This window comes from Pteropus alecto, unplaced genomic scaffold, assembly GCF_000325575.1.
Source record: "Pteropus alecto unplaced genomic scaffold, ASM32557v1 scaffold7, whole genome shotgun sequence".
Lineage (NCBI taxonomy): Eukaryota > Metazoa > Chordata > Mammalia > Chiroptera > Pteropodidae > Pteropus > Pteropus alecto.
In genome coordinates this window covers 28,718,835-28,740,805 of record NW_006494614.1, presented here as the reverse complement: position 1 = coordinate 28,740,805, position 21,971 = coordinate 28,718,835, and the positions used below count along the sequence as shown (strand labels likewise).

Sequence of the window (21,971 nt, the reverse complement as noted above, 5' to 3'; positions counted from 1 at the left end):
TGCCTAGGGTGTATGGAAAAAAGGAGTCAAGGAGGAACCCACAGTTTCTGACCTGACCAAGTAAAAGGATGGTCCTGCTAACAACTGAGGCAAGTAGACTACAGATGAAGGACATGTGGGGTGAGAATACTGGTTGAATCTGAGATTTCTACACAACCATGGGATGATATCCAGTTGTCAGATCCTATCTATGTCTTGGAGAGAGGTCTTGGTTGGATCATCTGCTTATATGGTATGTACAACCATGCCATGGGTGAGAACCAAGGAGTGTGAATACAGACAGAGAAGGGCACCATGGATCATCCCTGGGGAATTCCAACATTAAGAAGTTGTATGGAAGAGGAGAAACCAGGAGAGGAGGATGAGAAATGGTACCAATTTTGTAATAGGAGATACAAATAAACCGTGGTGTCCAGAAGCCAAATGAAGACAATGGATCAATGATAGTTCAAGTAAGACCATGGTTCAAGTGTTTCAAATGAATTTATTAGTGACGCAGAAGGCAGAACCAGGACCAATGGAAACCTATTTCAATGAGAAAAAAATGAACAGCAATGTCTACTGAATATTAGATCCAGCTATTTTATAATGCAGTGAACTTCCTTTTTAATCACTACAGGTATTCATACACAGGCTGATGAGTATCACAGATCTTGTAGAAATGATTCCTAAATTGGGTAGAAGATTAGACCGTAGGACCTATGAGATACTCCAACTAATGAGTCTATTATTTCTGCCTCACTTAACACCAGAGAAGAAAATACATCTGCTTTTCCATCTGTGGGCCTTTGCAATCTTAGCAGTCTGTGTGCAGAATTATCTCAATGCCTCTTCATATAAAAGAAAGTGAATCATAACAATGATCTAATGCAAAGAGGAGAGGCTTTGGTGCGAACAGACCTGAATTTCAGTGTTAACGCTATCATTGATATATAGTGTAGCTTTAAAAAGTACTTTAAATATTTTTATACCTTAGTCTCTTCTTCAGAATACTCAGTGTTCTTGAGGGAATAAAACAGTAGTTACTGTGCTTTGCTATAATGGGTACTCACAAAAACCTTAATTCTCTAAGTGGGAGATCCAATATTTAAGGACTATTCTATGATGTTTTAAAGTAAGCTGTTTTTCTACACTTGAGTTTTAAACTACACTCTTCATTTAAGCATTATCTTTATGCCTAAACCAGAAATAGAAGTGTATGATTTTTTCATAAAGATAAAATTTTTATCTGGTTTTTAAGTTCATAATAGATTTTAAGGAGTCGTATTTGGGGTCAAATTTTGTACTATATGTTTCAAGGTGTCATTTGCTTACATAACAATGATAGAACCACACAGTGTGATGAAGCAAAGACAACAAGCTGCGAAGTCAGAATGGCGGCATATGAATTCCAAATCAGTCATTTCCTAATCATGCAATTTTAGCAAGTCAGCTCCTCTGAGACTCAGTTTCTTTTGCTATAAAATAGGAAAAATAGAATTATTAGAATTTGGGGGACAATTAATTGTGTTAATACATGTAAAATATATGAAGTGCCTGAAACATAAAAACAGTCAATAATCCTCAGTTTTTATTATTCTAGGAAAAAAAATTCTAAATAGAACTAAGTTTTTCTATTTTAAATGTTTTCAATTAGGCCAAACTATTTAAAAATATCTTTATTATTGAGAAAATAACGTTTTAATACTAATTCAAATAGCACAAAAGAGCCTGCAATAAAAAACCCTTCCCTTTTACTTCTTTCTATCTCACTATCTCTCTATCATCATCTTACATACACACCAAACATATATGTGTGTATCTATATCCCTTTTATATTCAATAGGAACAAACTATAATATTTTATATTTTCACTTAACAATACAGGTATGTGTGTATACATATATAATTCTAAACTAAATCAAAGCCTGTGCCTTTGTGATTTTTATTGATTTTTGTAAATTGCTCCCTCAAATGGTTAAATCTTGATGCTCTGACCAACAGCGCATGAAGTGTATTTTCCTCTATACCCTGACAACATTATTGGTTACAATCAAACGTTTTTTGTCAGTCAGATAGAGAACAGAAGTATTTCACATATATCTTAACTTGTATTTTTCTAATAAGCATGGTACAAAGTTTTTTTCTAATTGTTTTCAACGGTACATGTTTGATAACTGTCAATACCATCGGCTTCTTGTTTAATTTTTTTTAAATGGGTCCATTACATATAAAAAAAAAAGTTTTTGTCACATGTTTCAATTACTTTTCAAATAATCACACAAGTTTGGTATTTTTTTTGTGTCTCTGGATTTTGGCAACCATCATCATTTTTGCTTGTATAGAAGTTAATTTTAATAACTTACTTATGACTTCAGAATTTTCCATCTTTCTCAGAAGTACTTTCTCTCAATTAAAAAATGAAATACATTTTTCATAAATTATTCTGGCATTTTTTTCTTTTTTGCATTTAATCTTAGGCCTATTTGAGATTTATATTGGTATAAAAGATGAGCTAGAAATTTAGTCTTACTTTTCTTTTGCCCTCAAATTTCTCACTAGTTATCTCTCCAACACTTAACTGTATACACAATTTCTTCACACTGATTGTAAATACATACTTATTATATAATACATGTTCATGGTTATTTCATGAGGAATGGAAAATTAATTTTATCAAATTCCTGATATAATCTTAAAATTCAGTAAATTTTTAAAAATATTTTTAATTACAGTCTTGCATCCTTAAAGTAAATGACATTTGAGTATTATTCATTTTGTTTGTAATATGCTATTGAAATACATAGGTAACATTTTACAATATAATTTTTTATTGTGGTAAAATATATATAACATAAAATTTACCATTTTAGCTATTTTTAAATGGGTAATTCAGTGGCATTAAGTATATTCACAATGTTGTACAACCATCCCCACATCCATTTCCAGAACTTTTTCATCATCCCAAACAGACACGCTACACCCATTAAACAATCTCCCCTTCTCCAAAGCCCCTCATAACCTATATTTCACTTTCTGTATCTATAGATTTGTTTGTTTAAGTATCTCATATAGGTGGAATCAAACAATAATTGTCCTTTTGTGTCTGGCTTATGTGTGGAATCTAAAGAACAAAATAAACAAACAAAACAGAAACAGATTCATGGATGCAGGGAACAAGCTAAGCTGATGGTTGCCAGATGGGAGGGGGATTGGAGGACTGTATGAAAAAAGTAAAGGGATTAAGAAGTACAAATTGGTAGTTAGAAAACAGTCATGGGGATGTAAAGTAAACCACAGGAAATATAGTCAATATTATGGCAATAACTATGTATATTGCCAGCTAAATATTAGACTAATGAGAGGGATCACCTCATAAATTGTATAAATGTCTAACCACTATGCTATATACCTGAAACTAATATAAAATAATATTAAATGTCAACTGTAACTGAAAAATCAAAGAAGGGGTGAAAGGTGAAGGGGAATTTCCAGGTATAAAACAAATAAGTCATAGAGATGTGGTGTACATCATAGGAAATATAGTCAATAATATTGCAATGGTGTCAGATGGTTGCTAGACTTGTCACAGTAATCACTTAAGGTATATAAATGTTGAAAATTATGGTGTACGCCTGAAACTAATACAATAAGATATGTTAGTTATATTTTAATAAAAATCTTTTTAAAATATCAATTTCAAAGCCACTTCCACTGCAACAACAAAAGAAATGACAGAAGAGCTCTAATGGGTACAGAGAAACTTACTGAAGGCTCACTAAATTAAACAAATGAACAAACAAGCAAATAAAGAATGGCAAGATTATAGATAGGAATGTGAAGTAGAAGATCTTTTGGCTCTCAAGGGACCCTTTAGTAAAGATACAGGTTGGGACACATAAAGGCATCTGCAATTTAATGATCCTTTTGAAGTAGTTTTCAGCTTTCCAGTTGAGGATAAAGGTGAAATAACCTGGCAGAATGGAAACAACAGGTTAAAACAAACTGAAGATCCTCTAAAAGGTCTCGATACAGAAAAGAAGGAGAGATTATTTCAGGAAGCATGAGGACATATTTTGTGAGGAGGTGCTGAGCCCACAAAAAAAATAGTATGCGGAGAGAAGCACACATAATTCAGAAATAGAACCCGATGGGTCAATGTGAGATGGAAACAAAAAATTTAAGTACCCTATGAAAAAATAATATTTAAATACATGGGATGAACATTAATTACAAAAAAGGAGTCATCAGAAAAGACAAATACTAGACATATCACTGCAAATTGCTAATTTTGCTAAAAACGGGGTTATTTCAGATACCATTCAACTGGAAAGAATACAGTTTACAAGCACTTTGGATTTTTTTTTTCTTGTAGGCAATGTGAATCTGAGTGTCATTATTTTTTCAATTGAAATTTAAATTTGCAGGTAGGAGACTAGGAACTGATATGCATAAAACTGAAAGCATAAATCTCATCAAATCTTTTCTTCCATTTCTTTTAGAAAATTAAAAAGTGATGCTCTGCAATATTCTCTGTCTGGCAAAGATAAAACAGGTTTAAGATGTAAACTACAGAGTGGCCTTTAGATGACTGCACTGCTCAGAAAAGAAGTGTTTCCATGTGGCTATACCAGCTTTGAAATGTGGTCATGGTTTCCATAGTTAATATCCCTGGTCTCTACTAAGTATTCTTAAATGATCTGATAATTACTTATAAATTACAAAAAATAACACTCATCAAGAATATGGATTTGAGTTTTTCATCTTTCAAAGTATAAAGAAGGAAACAAGCTCTGTGGGATGACATGCTTGGCTGTGAAGACTGTTTCCAACCAGTCCCGAAAAGCAGCCCCTCTCTCTGGGACTGAGCACAGTTAGATGAAATATATAGCAAGTGTGGTGCTTTTGAACATATTTTAGAACTTTAATTTTCTGCATTAATCTACATAAGAAATTGATTTGCAAAGCAGCACAGAGGAACATGGCTCCGTTTGATCTTAAAAGGGGCCAAGTTGGGGGCCGATTTATACCCCTGGCAATCTATTGCTTTAAAAAGTTCCCAGTAACTCAAGGAGAAAAATAAAAAGTGGACCTTGGGGCAAAATTAATTTAGAAAAGGTCTGATGTATTTCAGTGGATTCTGAAGGCAACATCAAAAAGATATTTTTAAAAGACATTGAGGGGCTGAATTGCCCCGGTGTACAAACAGGTACAGTGGCAAGCAACAAGTAAATTTCCCACAAGTGCACCTTCCCATCCTCTTACGCTCTCTCAATTTGCCCGTGCTTGTGATAGGGACTCCTTTTGCAGCTCTAGCAGTAACAAAACATAATACAGTTCCAGCCATTTATGTATATCTTTTGTTTCTAAGGTCTTGTAATGCATTCGTTCATTGAGGACCAAGAAAAAATGGCATTTTTCTCATTCTTCCAGGAATGAATGTTGTCTGCATTAATATGGCATTTATACCCCAAGCTACAGTTCTATTCTTTTTTGGTATGTATATGTAATAGCTTTGCATGTCAACACTATATCATACTGCAATCTTTGAAGACATCTGAAACAGCAACTAAGCTCAGTACACATATTTCCAATATTAAAAACAACTCAATATAAGATGCTATGACCAAGTTTACACGTGCAAAGTTTACAAACAATAAGTTAAGACCACCGCTTGCCTGATAGAGGTTGTAAAATTATTCTGATTATAATATACAAACCAATTAGAGATGTTAAAATTAAAAAATAAATAAATGTATATAGAACTATGAAATATATTATGTCTGGATTTAGGGAGAAAGAGCTCATGTTAAGTACGGTGAGTTTTCTACATGAATCTCTCGAAGGTCTTCTGCATGAATCTCTTAAGATTTTAGAGAAACACACTGCCACCTGTTGCCTCCTTGGAGACTTGATTATCAAGAAATAATTGCTCTGATTCTAAAACATATGCAAATGTAGATGTACAGTTCCATTTCTTTACTAATATTATAAACAAAAATATTAAAACAAGTAAGAAAAGCTGTTCATTAAAATAATTTAATAATGTAGCATATTTTCTCTAAATTAAGTAAACAGAAAGCATTAGAGCTATATAAATCATTCTTAATGTGTTTAATGGCATTCTTATATTTTCAATAATTTTAAATGTTAAACTTCTTTCAATTCTATGTATTATTCAATTAAGTCAGCAAATCAACTTGAAATTGAAGACTAATTAAATCAAAATTTATCCATAAAGGTCATGTAGTAAAGTTGGGAGAAGGTCATTTCTTCGAGAATTCCCATAGTTATGTATTGCCTTTTGTTAGAGAGGACTGTGTCACCACCCCATTAATTACCAGTTCAAAAAGACAGCAGGATTCCAGGGGAGAGATGGCTCTGAGACACTCTGAAAAGCAGGTCTGTTTCCAAAGTATCCCTGAGGGATAAATCACTTTTTATTATCAAATACTGAAATTTAAGTCCATAAGTACTATTGTGCTCTGTTCAACAGTTCATAATATCACACCACACCACGTATTTTACAGCTTACTAACATACATCAACTATGGCTCAAGTTTAATTATATCTTAAATGAACTCCACTGATATTTTTGTGAGAAGCAACCAATACTCACTCAGGAGGAGAGAATCACCACTTTTGGAATAAAATATGATTTTCAAAATACTGATTTTAATTTTATTGTTATACTACAAAAACGAACAAAAACAAATGCAGGTCAACTTAATAAATGATTCTGTTCTGTTTCTCAGTACTCTATCTGTAAAAGGGCTCTAAGAGTTCTCTTATGTGTGATAATCAGATATATGACATGTAAGTTCTTTTAAAAAATAAATTAAAGCAGTTTAGTATTCTATTCACTAATTAAAAATGGTAAATTTTCTAAGACATAATTTATTATTTGATGTTACATAAAACTATTAATCATTAGAAGCTATGATTTTTCATATTCTTGCATATTTTACATAAAAAAGTAATACAAATATACAGAAATTATCGGTCAAATTAAAAAATGTAATGGCTCACAAAGAATGAAGAATCTAAAATAACAGCAACCTCTTTAAGTATTTCTATCTGTATCAAAGATATATCTTTGAGCCATTCATAATCACCTTCCTCATCTGTAAAATGAAAGTTTTATATATTCTGTGATTTCCAAGATTAGTCCCAACTTAAGCATTCTAAGATTCTAAAAATTCTGAGCACGATAATTTCCTAGTGAGGCATGGTTTATTTCAATATAAATAGGCAGTTATGTTGTTTGATCATCTTCCTATAAATTATGAAATTAAATCTCACACCAAAATAAGACACCACAAAATACTGTTTCAATATTCGTCATTCTGAATCAAATATAGGTTATTGTAATAGTCAACAAAAAATCACACTATCGCTTGAAGAGCTATCAAGATTTGAAATGCCTTCCACTACTTAACAACCTATTTTGGTCAAAGACATAGAGCTGTATTTCATTGAAAAGCAGATATCGAATTTGTCATTAACTTTCTCATATACAGAGAACAGACAAGTGCTATTTCGAGAAAGAGTATCAAGTTATTTAATATTTGAACATTATTTAAAAAAAAAACTTGTACTCTAGACTATATGGTTAATTACTTATGTTCCTTAAAAAAGAGTGTTTTCTTAATATCCCATCGTATTTCTACCATAGTTCATTACTATGTAAAATTTTTCATGTACCTTTCTATAGCTGCCCAATTTAATATTCATAAAAACACGACTGTAAAGTAAATCTAATTAAATTTAATTAAAATTATATCTACTGAATGCATCTTTCTTGCAATAGAGTAAGTCTAGTTCAAAAAAATCTCCACAAAAGCCAAATAATTGCAAACCCAAAAACTTCATTTGAATGTTAAATTTCATGGTTTGGTGGGCTGAAACAGTTTTATCCCTGTTTGAAATAATTATAAACACAACATTCTATTTAATTATATTTACTAAAATTTATCATATTAGAAGACAATTGGTAAACTACAGCATTTATTTCTGTAATCTTTATTATTAGGATAATTACATGGTCTTTGCTTCCGATTCACTCTTCAGAAAGTAAATTACCAGCTTGAATATTTGAGTTTCTATTTTTAGCTTACTTAATTCATTAAAAAAAAATAAAAACTTCTTTTTGCCCATTGGAATCTATGAAAATATACCTTTTCTAAAATCATGCCATTGAATGTTATATTTTATAATCCTGATTCTGGTGATAGAAATCTCATAGGATAAAATGTCTAGCGAAAATACTTTAGAGCGAATAGTATCATAATTAGTTTTATAAATAAATCCTGAAACAGAAGAATAAAGGTTATAATTCAAAGGTCTAAAATAGACTATATTGCTGTCCTGGATATAGTAACTCCCTACTGATTGGCTAATGCTATATATTTAGTATCATTAATTCTACTCCCTTATAGAATAAGAATATACATTTTAACAAGAATCAAAACATAATCAAGTGAGTGTGCATATTCGGACAAACTGTTATACCATGTAATGTTAAGAAAATTTAAATATATAATTATTAGTCCTATTTTCACAGAATAAAAATGCTATAGCCTTCCGTTGAAAACTACTCTCATAGTTATATTTTAAAAATACAACTCTTCTATTTCAGTATCACATTTTTGTGTATACTAATATAATGAAGCTTTAAATATTTATTTCAGAAAAGTCAATGAATAAATTAATCAAGTCTTATTTTTACGTTTTTTTTTTTTTTTAATTCTATGAGAACAAAGCATAAAATGTAGTACCTTTGGATATTGTTTCACAGGAATCAAAACCCTTTCTGAGAGCTTTATGTTTTTGTTGCTGATGACATCAAGGTATTTCTTTTCTTCATCTTCCTTTTTTCCATCAGAACCTTGAAATTTTTCAATTTCTGAAAAAAATTTACAAGAAAAAACAATAAACAAAGTGAGAAATCATCATCAAATGTTCAGGCTGTTCTTATTACTTCCCTTCTTAAGTAAGATTTGAAGAATCTTGATAAAAGGACTGAAACAGCACCTTGTTAACAGCCACATGAATGCTGCTACTGGACATAAGATGACCTCTGTCAACTAAAACTAAAAGGTAATAACTGAAGATGCGATTGTCTTGTTTGATGCATTTAATTAATTTTTAACATCTTCAAACGGAACATAAGGAAGAATATGTTCCTTAACTATTTAAAAAATCTAAGCAAACATAAGTTTCCTAGGATTAATGAATAGAAAAGGTATACTTTAAGGTTTACGTTTTATTTTTACTCAATTATTTCTAATGAAAAAAATCATTGAAAACAGTAATCATCCATTATCTAATACAGAGTAGTAAAGATAAATTGCATGTTATTTTATATTCTAACCAAACTTGAAGGTAATTAAAAAGAAAGGTCACAGAAAAGTCATATAAAGGATTATATCTGTAAATGCTATCATTCATATTCATCAACACGAAATTACTTGGCTAAATGTTTAAGAGGAATTACTTTTGCCCTATGAGTATGTTCCCGAATAGATATTTTTGAGCAAATGAACACTATTTATCCATTCTTTCTTTTAAAAATTAATTTATTCCACAAAGACTTTTGAACCTCAACTATGGGTACCGCAGATGGGGAAAAAAAAAAAAAGAAAATGTGTCCGTTTTCATGGAAACTGCTGATAGGGAACTAAAAACTGAACACATGTGCACACGCATATTTATGTGTGGGGTAAGTAATAAATACAATAAAGCTATTAAGAATATAAAGAAAAGTTAGTCAAGGACTGGGGGTATTACTTTAGATTTATAGGGTGATATCTGAGCAGAACCATGAATAATGAGAAAGACTAAGCCATGAGAAGATCGAGAAATCAAGTTTTACAGTCTGATGGGGAAACAGATTCACTTAGTCTTGGAAACAGCAAGAAGGCTAGAAAGCTTGTGTGGTTGAAGAAAAGTTAATGTAAAGAAGAGGTTTGATAGTGGTTACAGGACAGATCATGTAAGACCTTACAAAACAAGTGACGCGTTCTGCTTTTTATTGTGAATGTAATGGGAAGCCACTGGGTAGTTTTGGTGAAGGGAGGAAACCATATTTGATTTTTATTTGTAAAGATAACACCAGATGTAATGTGCAAAGCCAATCAGCAGAGAGCAAACAAACAAGGAACTCAATTTGTATTTGTCTAGCTGAGAAATGATGCTGACATGGTCTAACGAGGTACGAATGAAATGGTGAGACGAATGTATACAGCGAGTCACTTCACGGTATTCACTATATAAAATCAGTATTTTGAAAAATCTTGAAATATTCATTTTCCTTATTTCCTTTATGTTTATTAGACAGTTGTTATTATCATAAAATCACCTATAAACATTACTTCCTTCCTTGTTCTTGGCCAGTTGTACTATTTGAAAGCACTTCCTAAATTAAGATATGAATGTGACATTTTTTGGGGTTTTGTTAAAGATGAAAGAGGAACATTCTGTTTCCATTATTTTGGAACAAAAAAAAAAGGTGGTGATAGTTATTGGGTATGGAAATTATTAATTTCTATTCATACTGTATTTTGAAACAATTATTTTTTAAAGGTCTGACTACTTTTGTAGGTAAGAGAAACACTACATTGTATCTAACAGCTTTGTTCTTTGATTTTTTAATTTTTAATTAGCATCTTTCCCAAAATTTCACAGTTTATATAAAATCCCTGTAGCATTCCACATAGTAATCTTTCAGCATATTACTTTTTAAAATCTTTTTCAAGTAAGACTGCATTGCTTACCTGATAATACCTGAATAAATGCTACACTGCATAGTTTGTATAGTCATTAATAATCATTTTTTTAGTCATATGCTATAATATCCTCAAAGACAATTATCTTAAACTGAGTTGTCTGAAAAGAAGTTATATGTAATGTGTCTGTAATTTCTACTTAGTATGATGGCATCAGATTCTTACTTTTCTACTCAGAGTATTAACAAATACTTTAACTGACTCTGTGTTTAAACTGAGAAGCACTCTCAACTTTCAATCCCTTACACAATTATTACATACAGAACTCTGACAACTGCAAAGAAAGAATATTCATTATATCCTCTGATACTGACAATGAACTTTTGATCACTGCCCTCTGGGTACATGCACCTAGCTTGCTGAGGCAATTGTAACATGAAACACAATGAAGAGCCAACTCAATTCTGAATCTATTAAATGTACAGTTTCTCCTTTGTCACTCTGTAATAAAAATAAATTGAATTTGTCTGGTATTATTTGCTCTCTACAAAACTACTACCTTAGGCATTTTTAGATGTTTGCAACTTGATCAATAGATGATTAATTCCAATAACTTTTCCGTCAAGAAATAGAGCTGAATGAAATACCAAAACCACTGCTTTTTCTGTTCATTTCTACGTTTTCCTTTTAAAAATTTTGATACTTCTTTTGCCCTTCTGACACTTTCAGGGAGTTATCTTGTCTTCTCTGACATAGCTACATGACTAAGAGCTCAGTAATTGCATTTTTCAATGCACAGTCACAGACAGTATATGCCAGATTTGCCTGGTTTTAAAACCAGAGAAAGCAACATATACGGTACCTTTCTTTTTTTTTTTATTTTAGTGTAAAGTAATATTTTCTTTTATAATTAATGTATGTTCATCGTTGAACATGTAGACAATATAGGTATCCATAAAAATCAAAAGACACCCATTATCATCCAGCAATAACTGAATAGTTTTTGTAGAGGTGTTAAATCATTTTTATACTTGTTTATATGGTTTACTCAAATTTAGATGCTATGTTATTGGGAAAACATATTCAAAATAGTAAGACATGCCAATTTTTTGTTGAAAAAAAAAGATAAACTACACAGATTTTACTAGATAGGCACTTTTACCAGCAAAGCCACAGGGCTCCCTCATCGATTTTAGTATTTTCTGTTTCCCTTTCCCTGTCGGTCAGTTAATGTATATATACACTCAAGAATTTGTTTTAGCGCTCATTGACTTTTTTTTAGTGGTTATTACCATAGTACTAGGATTATATGGAGATTAATGCATCAACTTTGGTCATACCTGTCATTCATCTTACACCACTTCACCTATTTGTTTCAGTCACAAGGAAGCTATGATAAGAATTTTTTTTATTGTGGTAAAAACACATAACATTATTTGCCGTCTTAATCATTTTTAAGGATACAGTTCATTAGTGTTAAGTATATTCACATTGTTGTGCAACAGCTCTCTAGAACTTTTGCATGTTGCAACCCTGAAACTCTAGAAATACTGACTTCCCCTCCTCTTTTCTACCAGACTTTGCAAACACTTTGTTACTTCTTCTTTCTACAATTTTGAACACTTTAGATACTTCGCATGAGTGGAGTAAAACAGTATTTGTTCTTTTGTGACTGGCTTATTTCACTTAGCATAGTGTCCTTAAGGTTCATCCATGATGTAGCATGTGATAGGATTTCCTCCTTCTTAAAGTCTGTATAATATCCCTTTGTATGGGGATATTATAATCAATTCATCTGTCAATGAACGAGAGGTTGCTTCCACGTCTCTATCGTGAATACTAATTCAAAGAACAGGAGTGTACAAACATCTCTTCAACATCTCCTTTTAATTATTTGGATACATACCCAGAAGTAGGATTGTTGGATCATATGGTAATTAAATTTTTCATTTTTTGAGGAACCTCCAAACTCTTTTCTATGATGACTGTAAATTTTTGGTAGGATTCACGAATATTACATGAAAAGGGTATATATTCTCTGTTGTTGGGTAAACAGTTAGATATAAATCAATGAGATTGTTTTTACCCATAACGAATCCCTCTTGAAATGAAAGAGATGTGTGAGAATTTCTTTGGAATATATACATAAGAGTGGAATTTTTGTTCATAAATTGTGGATAGAATTATTTTGACTAAACTCTATTTTGTTCCACAAACTATATCATGAACATTCCCACAAACAGAGCAAAGTATTTCTATAACTTCCATTTTCCTCCAATGGCTTAATTTTTGAACCTCACCTAATTCTCTTAGAGAAATAAGACAGGGCACCAGGATAATAAAATAAAAAAGACTGAATTCTGAAAATATCCCCATAAGGTGATCTACAAGAATCCTATAATGAAAGTGGGTTTCTCAAAACAGTTAAAACAGCAGGAACACTGCTGGGTACTGTGAGGGGGAGCAAGTATGGGGAGATCATGGATAAATAAAAGAGGAAAATTCTGATGGTTCCAAGATATACAAATGGCCAAGAAACATATGAAGAGATACTCAAGATCACTAATCATAAGAGAAATAAAAATTTTAAGCAAATATGTATTCTTAAAAGGAGAAATTATCTCTACCATAGAATTCTCAACATGGTCTTAAAAACAAAATTGAGAGACTACACAACCTCCAATTTATGAGTGATTTTGAAGGAGACAATGGAGATCATAGAATGCATGAGGAAAAAGCTAAAGTTACTTAGAATGCACAAGCACTCTGGAATCTCAGAAACAGACAAACAAACAAAGACAACAAAAATTTCATTCTTTAAGAACGAAGTCTCTTCCTAAGGGAGAAAAACTGCTTCGAGAAAATCCTAATAGAGCACAAGGCAAAGACACTATCCTAGTTGGTAAATCTGTTCTAAAAGCACAGGCAAAACTTCTTCATTTAAACGTTAATAAGGGAAACATTATGTTAAACCTCATACAAGTAAACTATAAAAATAATAATAAGGAAAATGAACTAAATAGTATATTGGCAGAAAATGAAAGGAGAAAATTGATAAAGCAGATAGGCACCAAAATATAACACTGAAAATAGGGAAAATAAAGTAAGGAAACTATAAAACCAAAGAGAAAACAGTATATGTCTGAAACAGAAAAGGGTTGTACAAGAAGCAATTAAATTAGAGGAGCAGATAAAAAGAGCTACCAGGGCTCAGGAATTAAATAGAAAGAATTTATTTCCTAAATGAAGAACAAACTAGAAGTAAAACAAGACTAAATATACAAAAGAAAAGAAATAGAAATAAAGAATTAAGAAGTATTATAAGATCAGAAAGTTTAGAAATTTTGAGAAAAAAAAAATGACAAATATAGAAGACAGGCAAATGGCCAAGATATATATAACCGGAGTTCCTACCAGATGAAAACTAAAGTAGAAAAAGTGGGGGGAAAAAAACCCACTAGAAATTATAATTGAAGAAACTATACCATGTTTCTTCATGAACTATGAGATAATATACCATGAACTGAGGAATATGATTGACTCAATGTTCTGAACTGAGGGAAAAAGAGGCAGAAGGAAGAGGAAAGAGAGAGGGAAGAAGAATGGAAGAGAAAGAAAGACAGAAATGAGAGAGAGAGATTGGTTTTGAGATTGAGAGGAACAAATAATACAAGATTCAATATACTAGAAATAATTGGTACAAAATAATTAGTTCTACACAATGGTTAAAACTCAGACTAGAATATGAGCTGCATATGTCTGCCTTGTTTTCACACCTGGAAATTAGGAAATGAACTCATGGTTTGATGTGAGTTATTAAAGCTAGACACTTAGAGTCTGGCAAAACCATTGTTCTTTTTATTAATATTCTCAGCATTATAATATTAAACTTAAAATGACCAAGTTAACTTTGAACTAGAGTCACAAATCAAAATTTCACTAAAGAGGGAGCCAGAAACATCCCTAGGTTAAGAAATCATTATAGAGAAATAGGGAATGCAATTGGCTGGACTGAGGAATCATACTAGATAATTCATATAAAAATGGTTCACACAATGCAATATCTGTATGCCTTACTGTTGAATTGTACACTTGAAACTTACTAGATTTCATTAACCAATGTCACCATAATAAAAAATAATAAATTAATTTTAAAAATGGTTCTTCATTCTGCTAATAATTTTTTAAAATTTTAATATCTACCCTTATATTTGTAAGTTAGTATATTCTATAACATAAAGTATAAATTAATGTCAAGTAGTTTAAACTTTGGATTAAACTAATTCTAAAAATATGAATAAAATTTCAGTATAAGGAATTCTATTTGAATATATGAATTTACACCTATAGCTGCCATGTATGTATAGTTTAGTAGGTTCTATAACCTCAAATATAAATTAGTATTATATAGTGTCAAATATTTATACCTAAATCTGCCCTATATTTACAGTTTAGTATATTCTATAACCTCAAGCATAAATTAGTGTCAAATGCTTTACAGTTTGGATTAAGCTCATTCTAATTTATACCGTCATAGTCAAGTCACTTTATTAACACATGTGATTTTCTCTTCAATTATAACTCATACTTCTTAAATTACGTGTGTCGAGTATTTAACAGTTACCTCCCACACACTTCTACATAGCAGTTTTCTGACCTCCAGAATACAGTTGGCTTAAGATTTTAGAATCATTAATAGCTATAAAATGGATGTGTTAGGCTGTGTCTATATATTAATGTTTTACACAAGTTATTTTATTCTAGTTATATTTATTTTGTAATTGGTATATTAGAGAGGCTCATATTTTTATATACAGATGACATATAATTACACATACACAAACAGAAAAAGATCATAATTTTCTTGTTCCATAGGAAAATCAGGTTTTTAACATAAATTTTTCTCTTAATGTAAAATTTACATATTTTAAGTAAGCATTCTGAAATATAGACTTATTTCCCAGTCATTTCAGAGAACACACTTTGCATGACACAGGGACTTTATGATGTATGTCAGTTATTCTATCAGATAATCAATGAGAGTAATGACTTTATTTTTTCATTAATTCCATAAATATTACTGAATTATAGTCTACTTCATGTGTGGAGGATTAAATATAGAAAGGAAATAGTTAAAGCCAGGGAATAATAATGGAAACTTAGCTTACATGATTGAAGTTGCAGAGTCTCCAGTAACCAGACTTGGGATAAATCCTGAAGGTAAGACATCCCATCCTAACTATGGATAGGAATTGAAAGGGGGAGGGAGAGAACAGAAGATAGTACCTAGATAAGTGGTCCTAGCAATGAGGTTGATTGTGTGTGTGTGTGTGTGTGTGTGTGTGTGTGTGTGTGTGTGTTTAACATATTTATCTGATCATGCTTTTCTGTTGTGCAATTATTAATCATTTTTTATTTGTTTTAGTCATTTTTTAGTTAGCACTTATCTTGAGGCACTATATCACCTCTAGCTACACTTATTTATTTAACTGAGAAATCATATGACCAAACTTGTTAGAACAATGTACTAAATAATTCTAGTCAAAAAATTACATAGACCTCTTTATTCCTAATTTCTTCATGGAGAGTGAATTGCATGCTCTTCCAGGTACTAATAATTCTAAAATTCGAAAAAGCAAAGACACCCTTAAAATATGTGCAAACATAACTACTAGTTCTAGGGAAATTTTAAAGAATCAAGATACATTTAATTACCAAGCCGACTTTGAAGACAATTTTCAATGCAATATAAAAGAACATTTATGGAATGTATAATTGTAAAATGTATTGAAGCAAAGAACATGGAATTAGTCTAAGAAGAAAACGAGTTATTGTCAATAAAATATAAATGACCTTTGAACAAAACAACCAGAAATGATGCCAGTATTAAGTTGTTTTAAAAGTTTGAGAAGAGCACTTTTCAGTGTAGCTTTACAGTTGACCTTTTTTTAAAAAAAAAGTAAGTTTATAGGGGTAAGATTAGTTAATACAATTATATAATTTTCATTGGACATCTCTATATTATATTGTGTGTTTACCACCCAAACTCCAGTGTCCTTCAGCTACCCTCCCCCTATCTACAATTGACATTTGAATAAGGCAGAGATTATGGAAACCAAACTCTTAAGCAGTCAAGAATCCACATATAACTTTTGACCTCTCCCAAAACTTAACAGTCTACTGTTGACCAGAATATAACATAAACAGTTAATTAATACATATTTGTATGTTATATATATTGTATACTGTATTCTTACAACAAAGTAAGCTAAAGAAAATGGTATTAAGAAAATCATAAGGAAAAAAAAACTTATAGTACTTATTGAATAAAATCTGTGTATAAGTGAACCCATGCAGTTCAAACTCATGTTCCAGCATCAACTGCACAAAGTATTTTCTAAGGAGGGTGTAATTAAGGTTTATGTTTTGCCTTAATTGCTTCTAGGTAGCTCAGAGCTAAATATGTCTTTAAATAGCTCTAAGTTGCCTTGGATAAGAATTTCTTGTGTAACTCTTTTTCTTTTTTCCCCTCTCTACAACTTTTTGTTATCTTGTGATAGTTTAATCTTTACTTTGAACATACTTTTATTATAAACTGCCTCAACTTCAATTCAGAAATAAATGATAAATACCATTTTATTTTAAAATTATATACATTTTTCATTAATAATGATTAAGCCAACAATCTCAACTAAAACTTTTTGGTGTTCTATTTAGTTTTTGGAGTTAAATCTAGGTGCTAAAAGCAGCTTTGTTACTTGCTTGCTACATAATCTTTAGCAAATTAATTAGTCTCAGTTCCTTTAAAAAAAAAAGTAAATGTATCAGATGATGACATTATGGAAATTAGCATTTTGTGTATACCTCTCTGCCAATAATTATCACATTGTTTTGATATTAAACTGTTTTAAATCTGTCTCCCTCTACATTATAATCTCTGAGCAGGAGGTTTATTTCACTCATTTTCACAGCACCTGTACTTAGCCCAGTGACTAATAAGGTAGAAGAGGAAATTATACCTTAAACTTGTGCTTTCCACCGAAGAAAAATGAAATGAGTAATTTCTTACAAAACAGAGCTTAAATGATAAGAGGATAACCTTATGCATGAACAATGATGCTAGCAAAACAGATGCTGGGAACAATGGATCTCTCAGCCTCCAGGTCAGCAGGTCTGGTGGATACTGGTCTAATTCCAAAAGTACTTAAGGGATGAAAAGTATTCTTAAACATGGAATAGTATTTTTCTTTTTATTGAAGGCATAAATAATTATTTCAGATCCATTGACAGTAAATCAGTATAAAAATGTGTAAATACCAAACACCTACACAAGTAATTATTTTGATGAATGAAACAGAAACTGCTAAACTTGATTTAAAAATAAACCAAGTATTTGTTTTCAACAAGAGTAACCATAGACGATTATTTTAATTACTACTAATTCATTTTAATGCCTTGAACTTACTAAAACTGTGAAACTATCTGATATGCGCCCTGCCCATCTTTCTTGGCCGCTTATCCAAATTCCAACCAATAAAAGTCTCAGCTCACAGTTGCCCTTCCCCATGCCATTGTAGAATAATTCACAGGGATTTCTCTTTCTGAACTCCTATCACTTAACTCCTGTATTTTATATCTATCACAGTACCATCTTTCACTTCTAACACAAAACAATATCCTAACTGTATGGCCTTGGACAAGTCACTTAAGCATTCTGGGCTTCATCTGTTTTCTCCCACGCACCCACCCTAAAACAGAAGGGTGTTCTGATATATTGCTAAGACCACAGACTTCCTAATATGGTATTATGTTTGTAACTTATTGGTTGTGTGATACTTGGCATCAAAATTATGATAGCTATTGCTTTCTAAAAATTTTCTTTGTGCTAGGCAATGATCCAATTCTGCAAATGGGCTGTTTGTTTAATCATTTTACTTAAGTTTTTGTGTCCCACTGTTCACTTGTAAAATGGGTACAATATTCTCATAAAGTTGTTGTAAGGATTAAATGAGTTAAGTTACACAAATCACTTAGAAGTACCTGGCACATAGTAAGAGCATAATAAATATAAGCTATTATCATCTTATTTACTTCCATTTGGGGGCTGGAAATGAGGCTTCACTGAAGTCTTTTTCTATCATTAAAATCAAAGATCATGATAGCCAATGTTATTGTATTTCACACATGATTACACCTTGTCTTTGGGTAAATCGTTAATTTACTGAGAGCACATCATGACATATAGTCAGTGTTTCCTTTATCAGACTAATATGTATATGTTTAAAATGACACATATACTGATTTAAATAAGACAAATGAAACAGAATGAGAAAAATGATGCCATAATGACAGTAAGAATAGAGTGTGGGATAAATCTGTTGAAAACATCATCAAAAATATATTGACCTTTTTGGACAGTATTGTCACCTAACACTAAGCAATGGTACTTCATCAAAGTCAGAAGGTCAAGTTTTTTTTTCAACCCTGTTAAGTGCCAGACAGAAGTCATAAGTTTTAAAGTTAATATCTTTTTAAAAGAAAAAAAAACATTTTATTGTTCCTCAATCCAAATATATCCACACACAGTCTTCCAGATTTGGGCCCCCTTTTCTAAATGCATTCAATGTTTTGAATTTAGTTCTCACAAAGTTAAGCATACAAATTTGTACACAATAAAACAATGCAGGACAGATACAATTTCTGCTTGCTGAAATCATATATAATAAAAGTAGTAGAAATACCTTATATTGATAGCAAAGTAATGGGGCAGAGATTTTAATTCCAAGCTCAGGTTCTTTACCATGAGATCAATCATTCATCTTTTTACCATCTCACTTCATTTATTAAGCATTTACTGGAGAGTCTACTGTGTGCTAGGCACCATTCTGGGAACTAGAGAAACCATGGTGAAACTGAAAATCCCTGCCTTATAGAATTTTATAGACGAATGAGGTAGAAATTAAAATCGTGATATAATCTGGGTGGGCATAATTGTTTTGGAAAAAAATAAAGCAAGGTAATGGTATAGAAAATGGTGAGAAGGGTGTGATATTTAAAGAAAAGTGATTAAGAAAGGCCTCTTTGAGGATTAATACTTGATCAGAGACCTGAATTAAGAAACGGAGTAAACTCATAAACAACTACGAGTAGAGTTTTCCAGGCAGAAGGCATAGCAAGTGCAAAGCACTTGAGACTGGAATCTGGCATATTCAGAAACTGTCAGGACAATGTGGTTAGAGTGGGGTGGGTATACATGGGAGAAAACAGTGGAAGATGAGGTTGAAGAGCCAGAAAAGGTAATGCCACGCAGGGCCTTGTAGTCTGCGTGTGGATACAGTAACATTTTTAATTACTAATATACCGCAGAAATGATGGTGTATGACTTCTGAGATTAGGTTATACAAGATTGTGGTTTCCTCCTTACTTTCTCTCCAGGATTGTGTATCTGGGGGAAGTCAGTTGCTATGTCATGAGAAAACTCAACCAGCCTTACACAGAGCTCCATATTCTGAAGAACTGAGGCCTTCTGCTAATAGTGATATAAGGTAGCCACCTTAGAAGCAGACGCTATATCCCCCACAAAACCTTAGGTGACTGCAACTTTTTCAGAGATCCTGAGCCAAAAAACATCCACCTAAGCTTTTCTCACTTCCTTACCTACAGAAACTGTGAGAAAATAAATGTTTGTTATTTTAAGCAGTTATCTTTTGAGATAACACTATGCAGCAATCGATAATACATCATGATATAGAATTTTTATTTTGTTCTAAGCGTGATGCAAAGATTTTGAAGAGGTTACCCCAGTTTTAATCTGATTTGTGTTAAGAGATTATTTTGACAGTTCTACGAAGGAATGCCAAAATGGAGGCAGGGAGGCCAGTTCTTGAGGCAGATCAAATGGGATATGATGAAGGCTAACATGTTAGAGGTGGAGGTCAAAAACACTGGTTGGATTATTCTGAAGGTAGTGGTTTATTGTAGATCTGAATGAAAGTTTAAGAAAAAGGGAGGAATCAACAATGATTCTCAGGGTTTTTTTGTCTTGAACAAGCAGCATCACTGGCAGAAGAGTGAGCTTGGCAGAGAAAATGATGAGTCATGCTTGCATTGCATTTAGGTGATATCTAAGTGAAGATGTAAAATAGGGAGTTAGATATATAATTCTGGAGACTAGGGAAAAAGGTTGGGGACTCACATATTAATTTTTGAGTCATCAGTATGTGGTTGATAATCAAATTCACATGTATGGATTGGGATTGAGAAAGGAGATTACCAGTCTGAGCTCAGTGAATAAAAGAAGAGAAAGAGGATTCCACAAATTAAGTAAGAAGGGGCAACCAGTGACTTGGGGAAGTGGGGGACAGAATAAAACAGACAAAAATTCAAGTGCAGAAAGTACCTTAATAGTAGAGAAATCAATTTACTCATCCTGCTGAGTTTAGTAATGAAGAACTGAATTTCGATCATTGGCCTTGGCAAGGTGAAGGATGCTGGTGATCTAAGAATGATTACAGTCACTTGTTGGAGATTTATGAGATAATAGGTGGAGAGGATGTGGATACACTGAGTATGAAGCTTCCCCCTACAGTTACTCTGGTTGGCTGCCTTCTTAAATTCTGTTCTGAACCCCTTGAGACCTACCTGTACTACAGCTCCTTCAATCTGATAACATCTTCTCCTTTCTCTACTAAGAACTAAATCACTTTCTTTGAGGTGACCTACACTAAGCACACCTCCAATTGATTTCAGCCACTCTCAGAATCCATATCTACAATCCTTCATTGTTTCAGACATCAAGCCCAAAAGGACCAGGCAAGATAGTGTAGAGGACAGAGGCTTTGTACATTTCCTCTTGCGACCACACCAGAGTTGTGATAAAACCAAAGTATGGACAGCAAGCAGAGTTGTCTGGGTTTGGCTGAACAAAGGCCCTATAACTAGGGAGAGGAATAAGAAATCACCCTGGAAAGGTGGGAGAGGTGGAGATGAGAGGCTCTCTGGTCCCACATGGGTTGAAGAAGCCAGAGGCTACAGTAGCTGCAGCTGGCAGGTGCAGACATTTCCTTTTAAAGGGATCACAACCACAACTGGACTTTCATGGTGATGAATTCACTGGCTCTGAGCTTCACACTGGGTTGATGCTCGGGGGGCACCAGGGACATACGTGGGGACACTGAGTTGTCGGGCTTCCAGGTGAGAACCAGAGGGGAGGCTCTCTCCTAGGCAGAAGTGTTGGTAGTATCTTAAACTCTTCCTCCTACCAGC

General features: G+C 32.4%; 1 protein-coding gene across 2 annotated transcripts in view; it reads right to left on the bottom strand.

The window, feature by feature from the left end:
- The window catches only part of KHDRBS2 (KH RNA binding domain containing, signal transduction associated 2), a 498,248-nt gene that overhangs the window by 415,261 nt on the left and 61,016 nt on the right, over nucleotides 1-21,971 (bottom strand). For both annotated transcript variants that reach the window (XR_003044470.1, XM_006926413.1), the window contains exon 2: nucleotides 8,757-8,884. Coding sequence is in view for 1 of the 2 variants with exons in the window: in XM_006926413.1 (XP_006926475.1) it covers nucleotides 8,757-8,884 (128 nt within the window). In the remaining variant the exon portion in view is untranslated. The remainder of the gene's footprint in view (nucleotides 1-8,756; nucleotides 8,885-21,971) is intronic.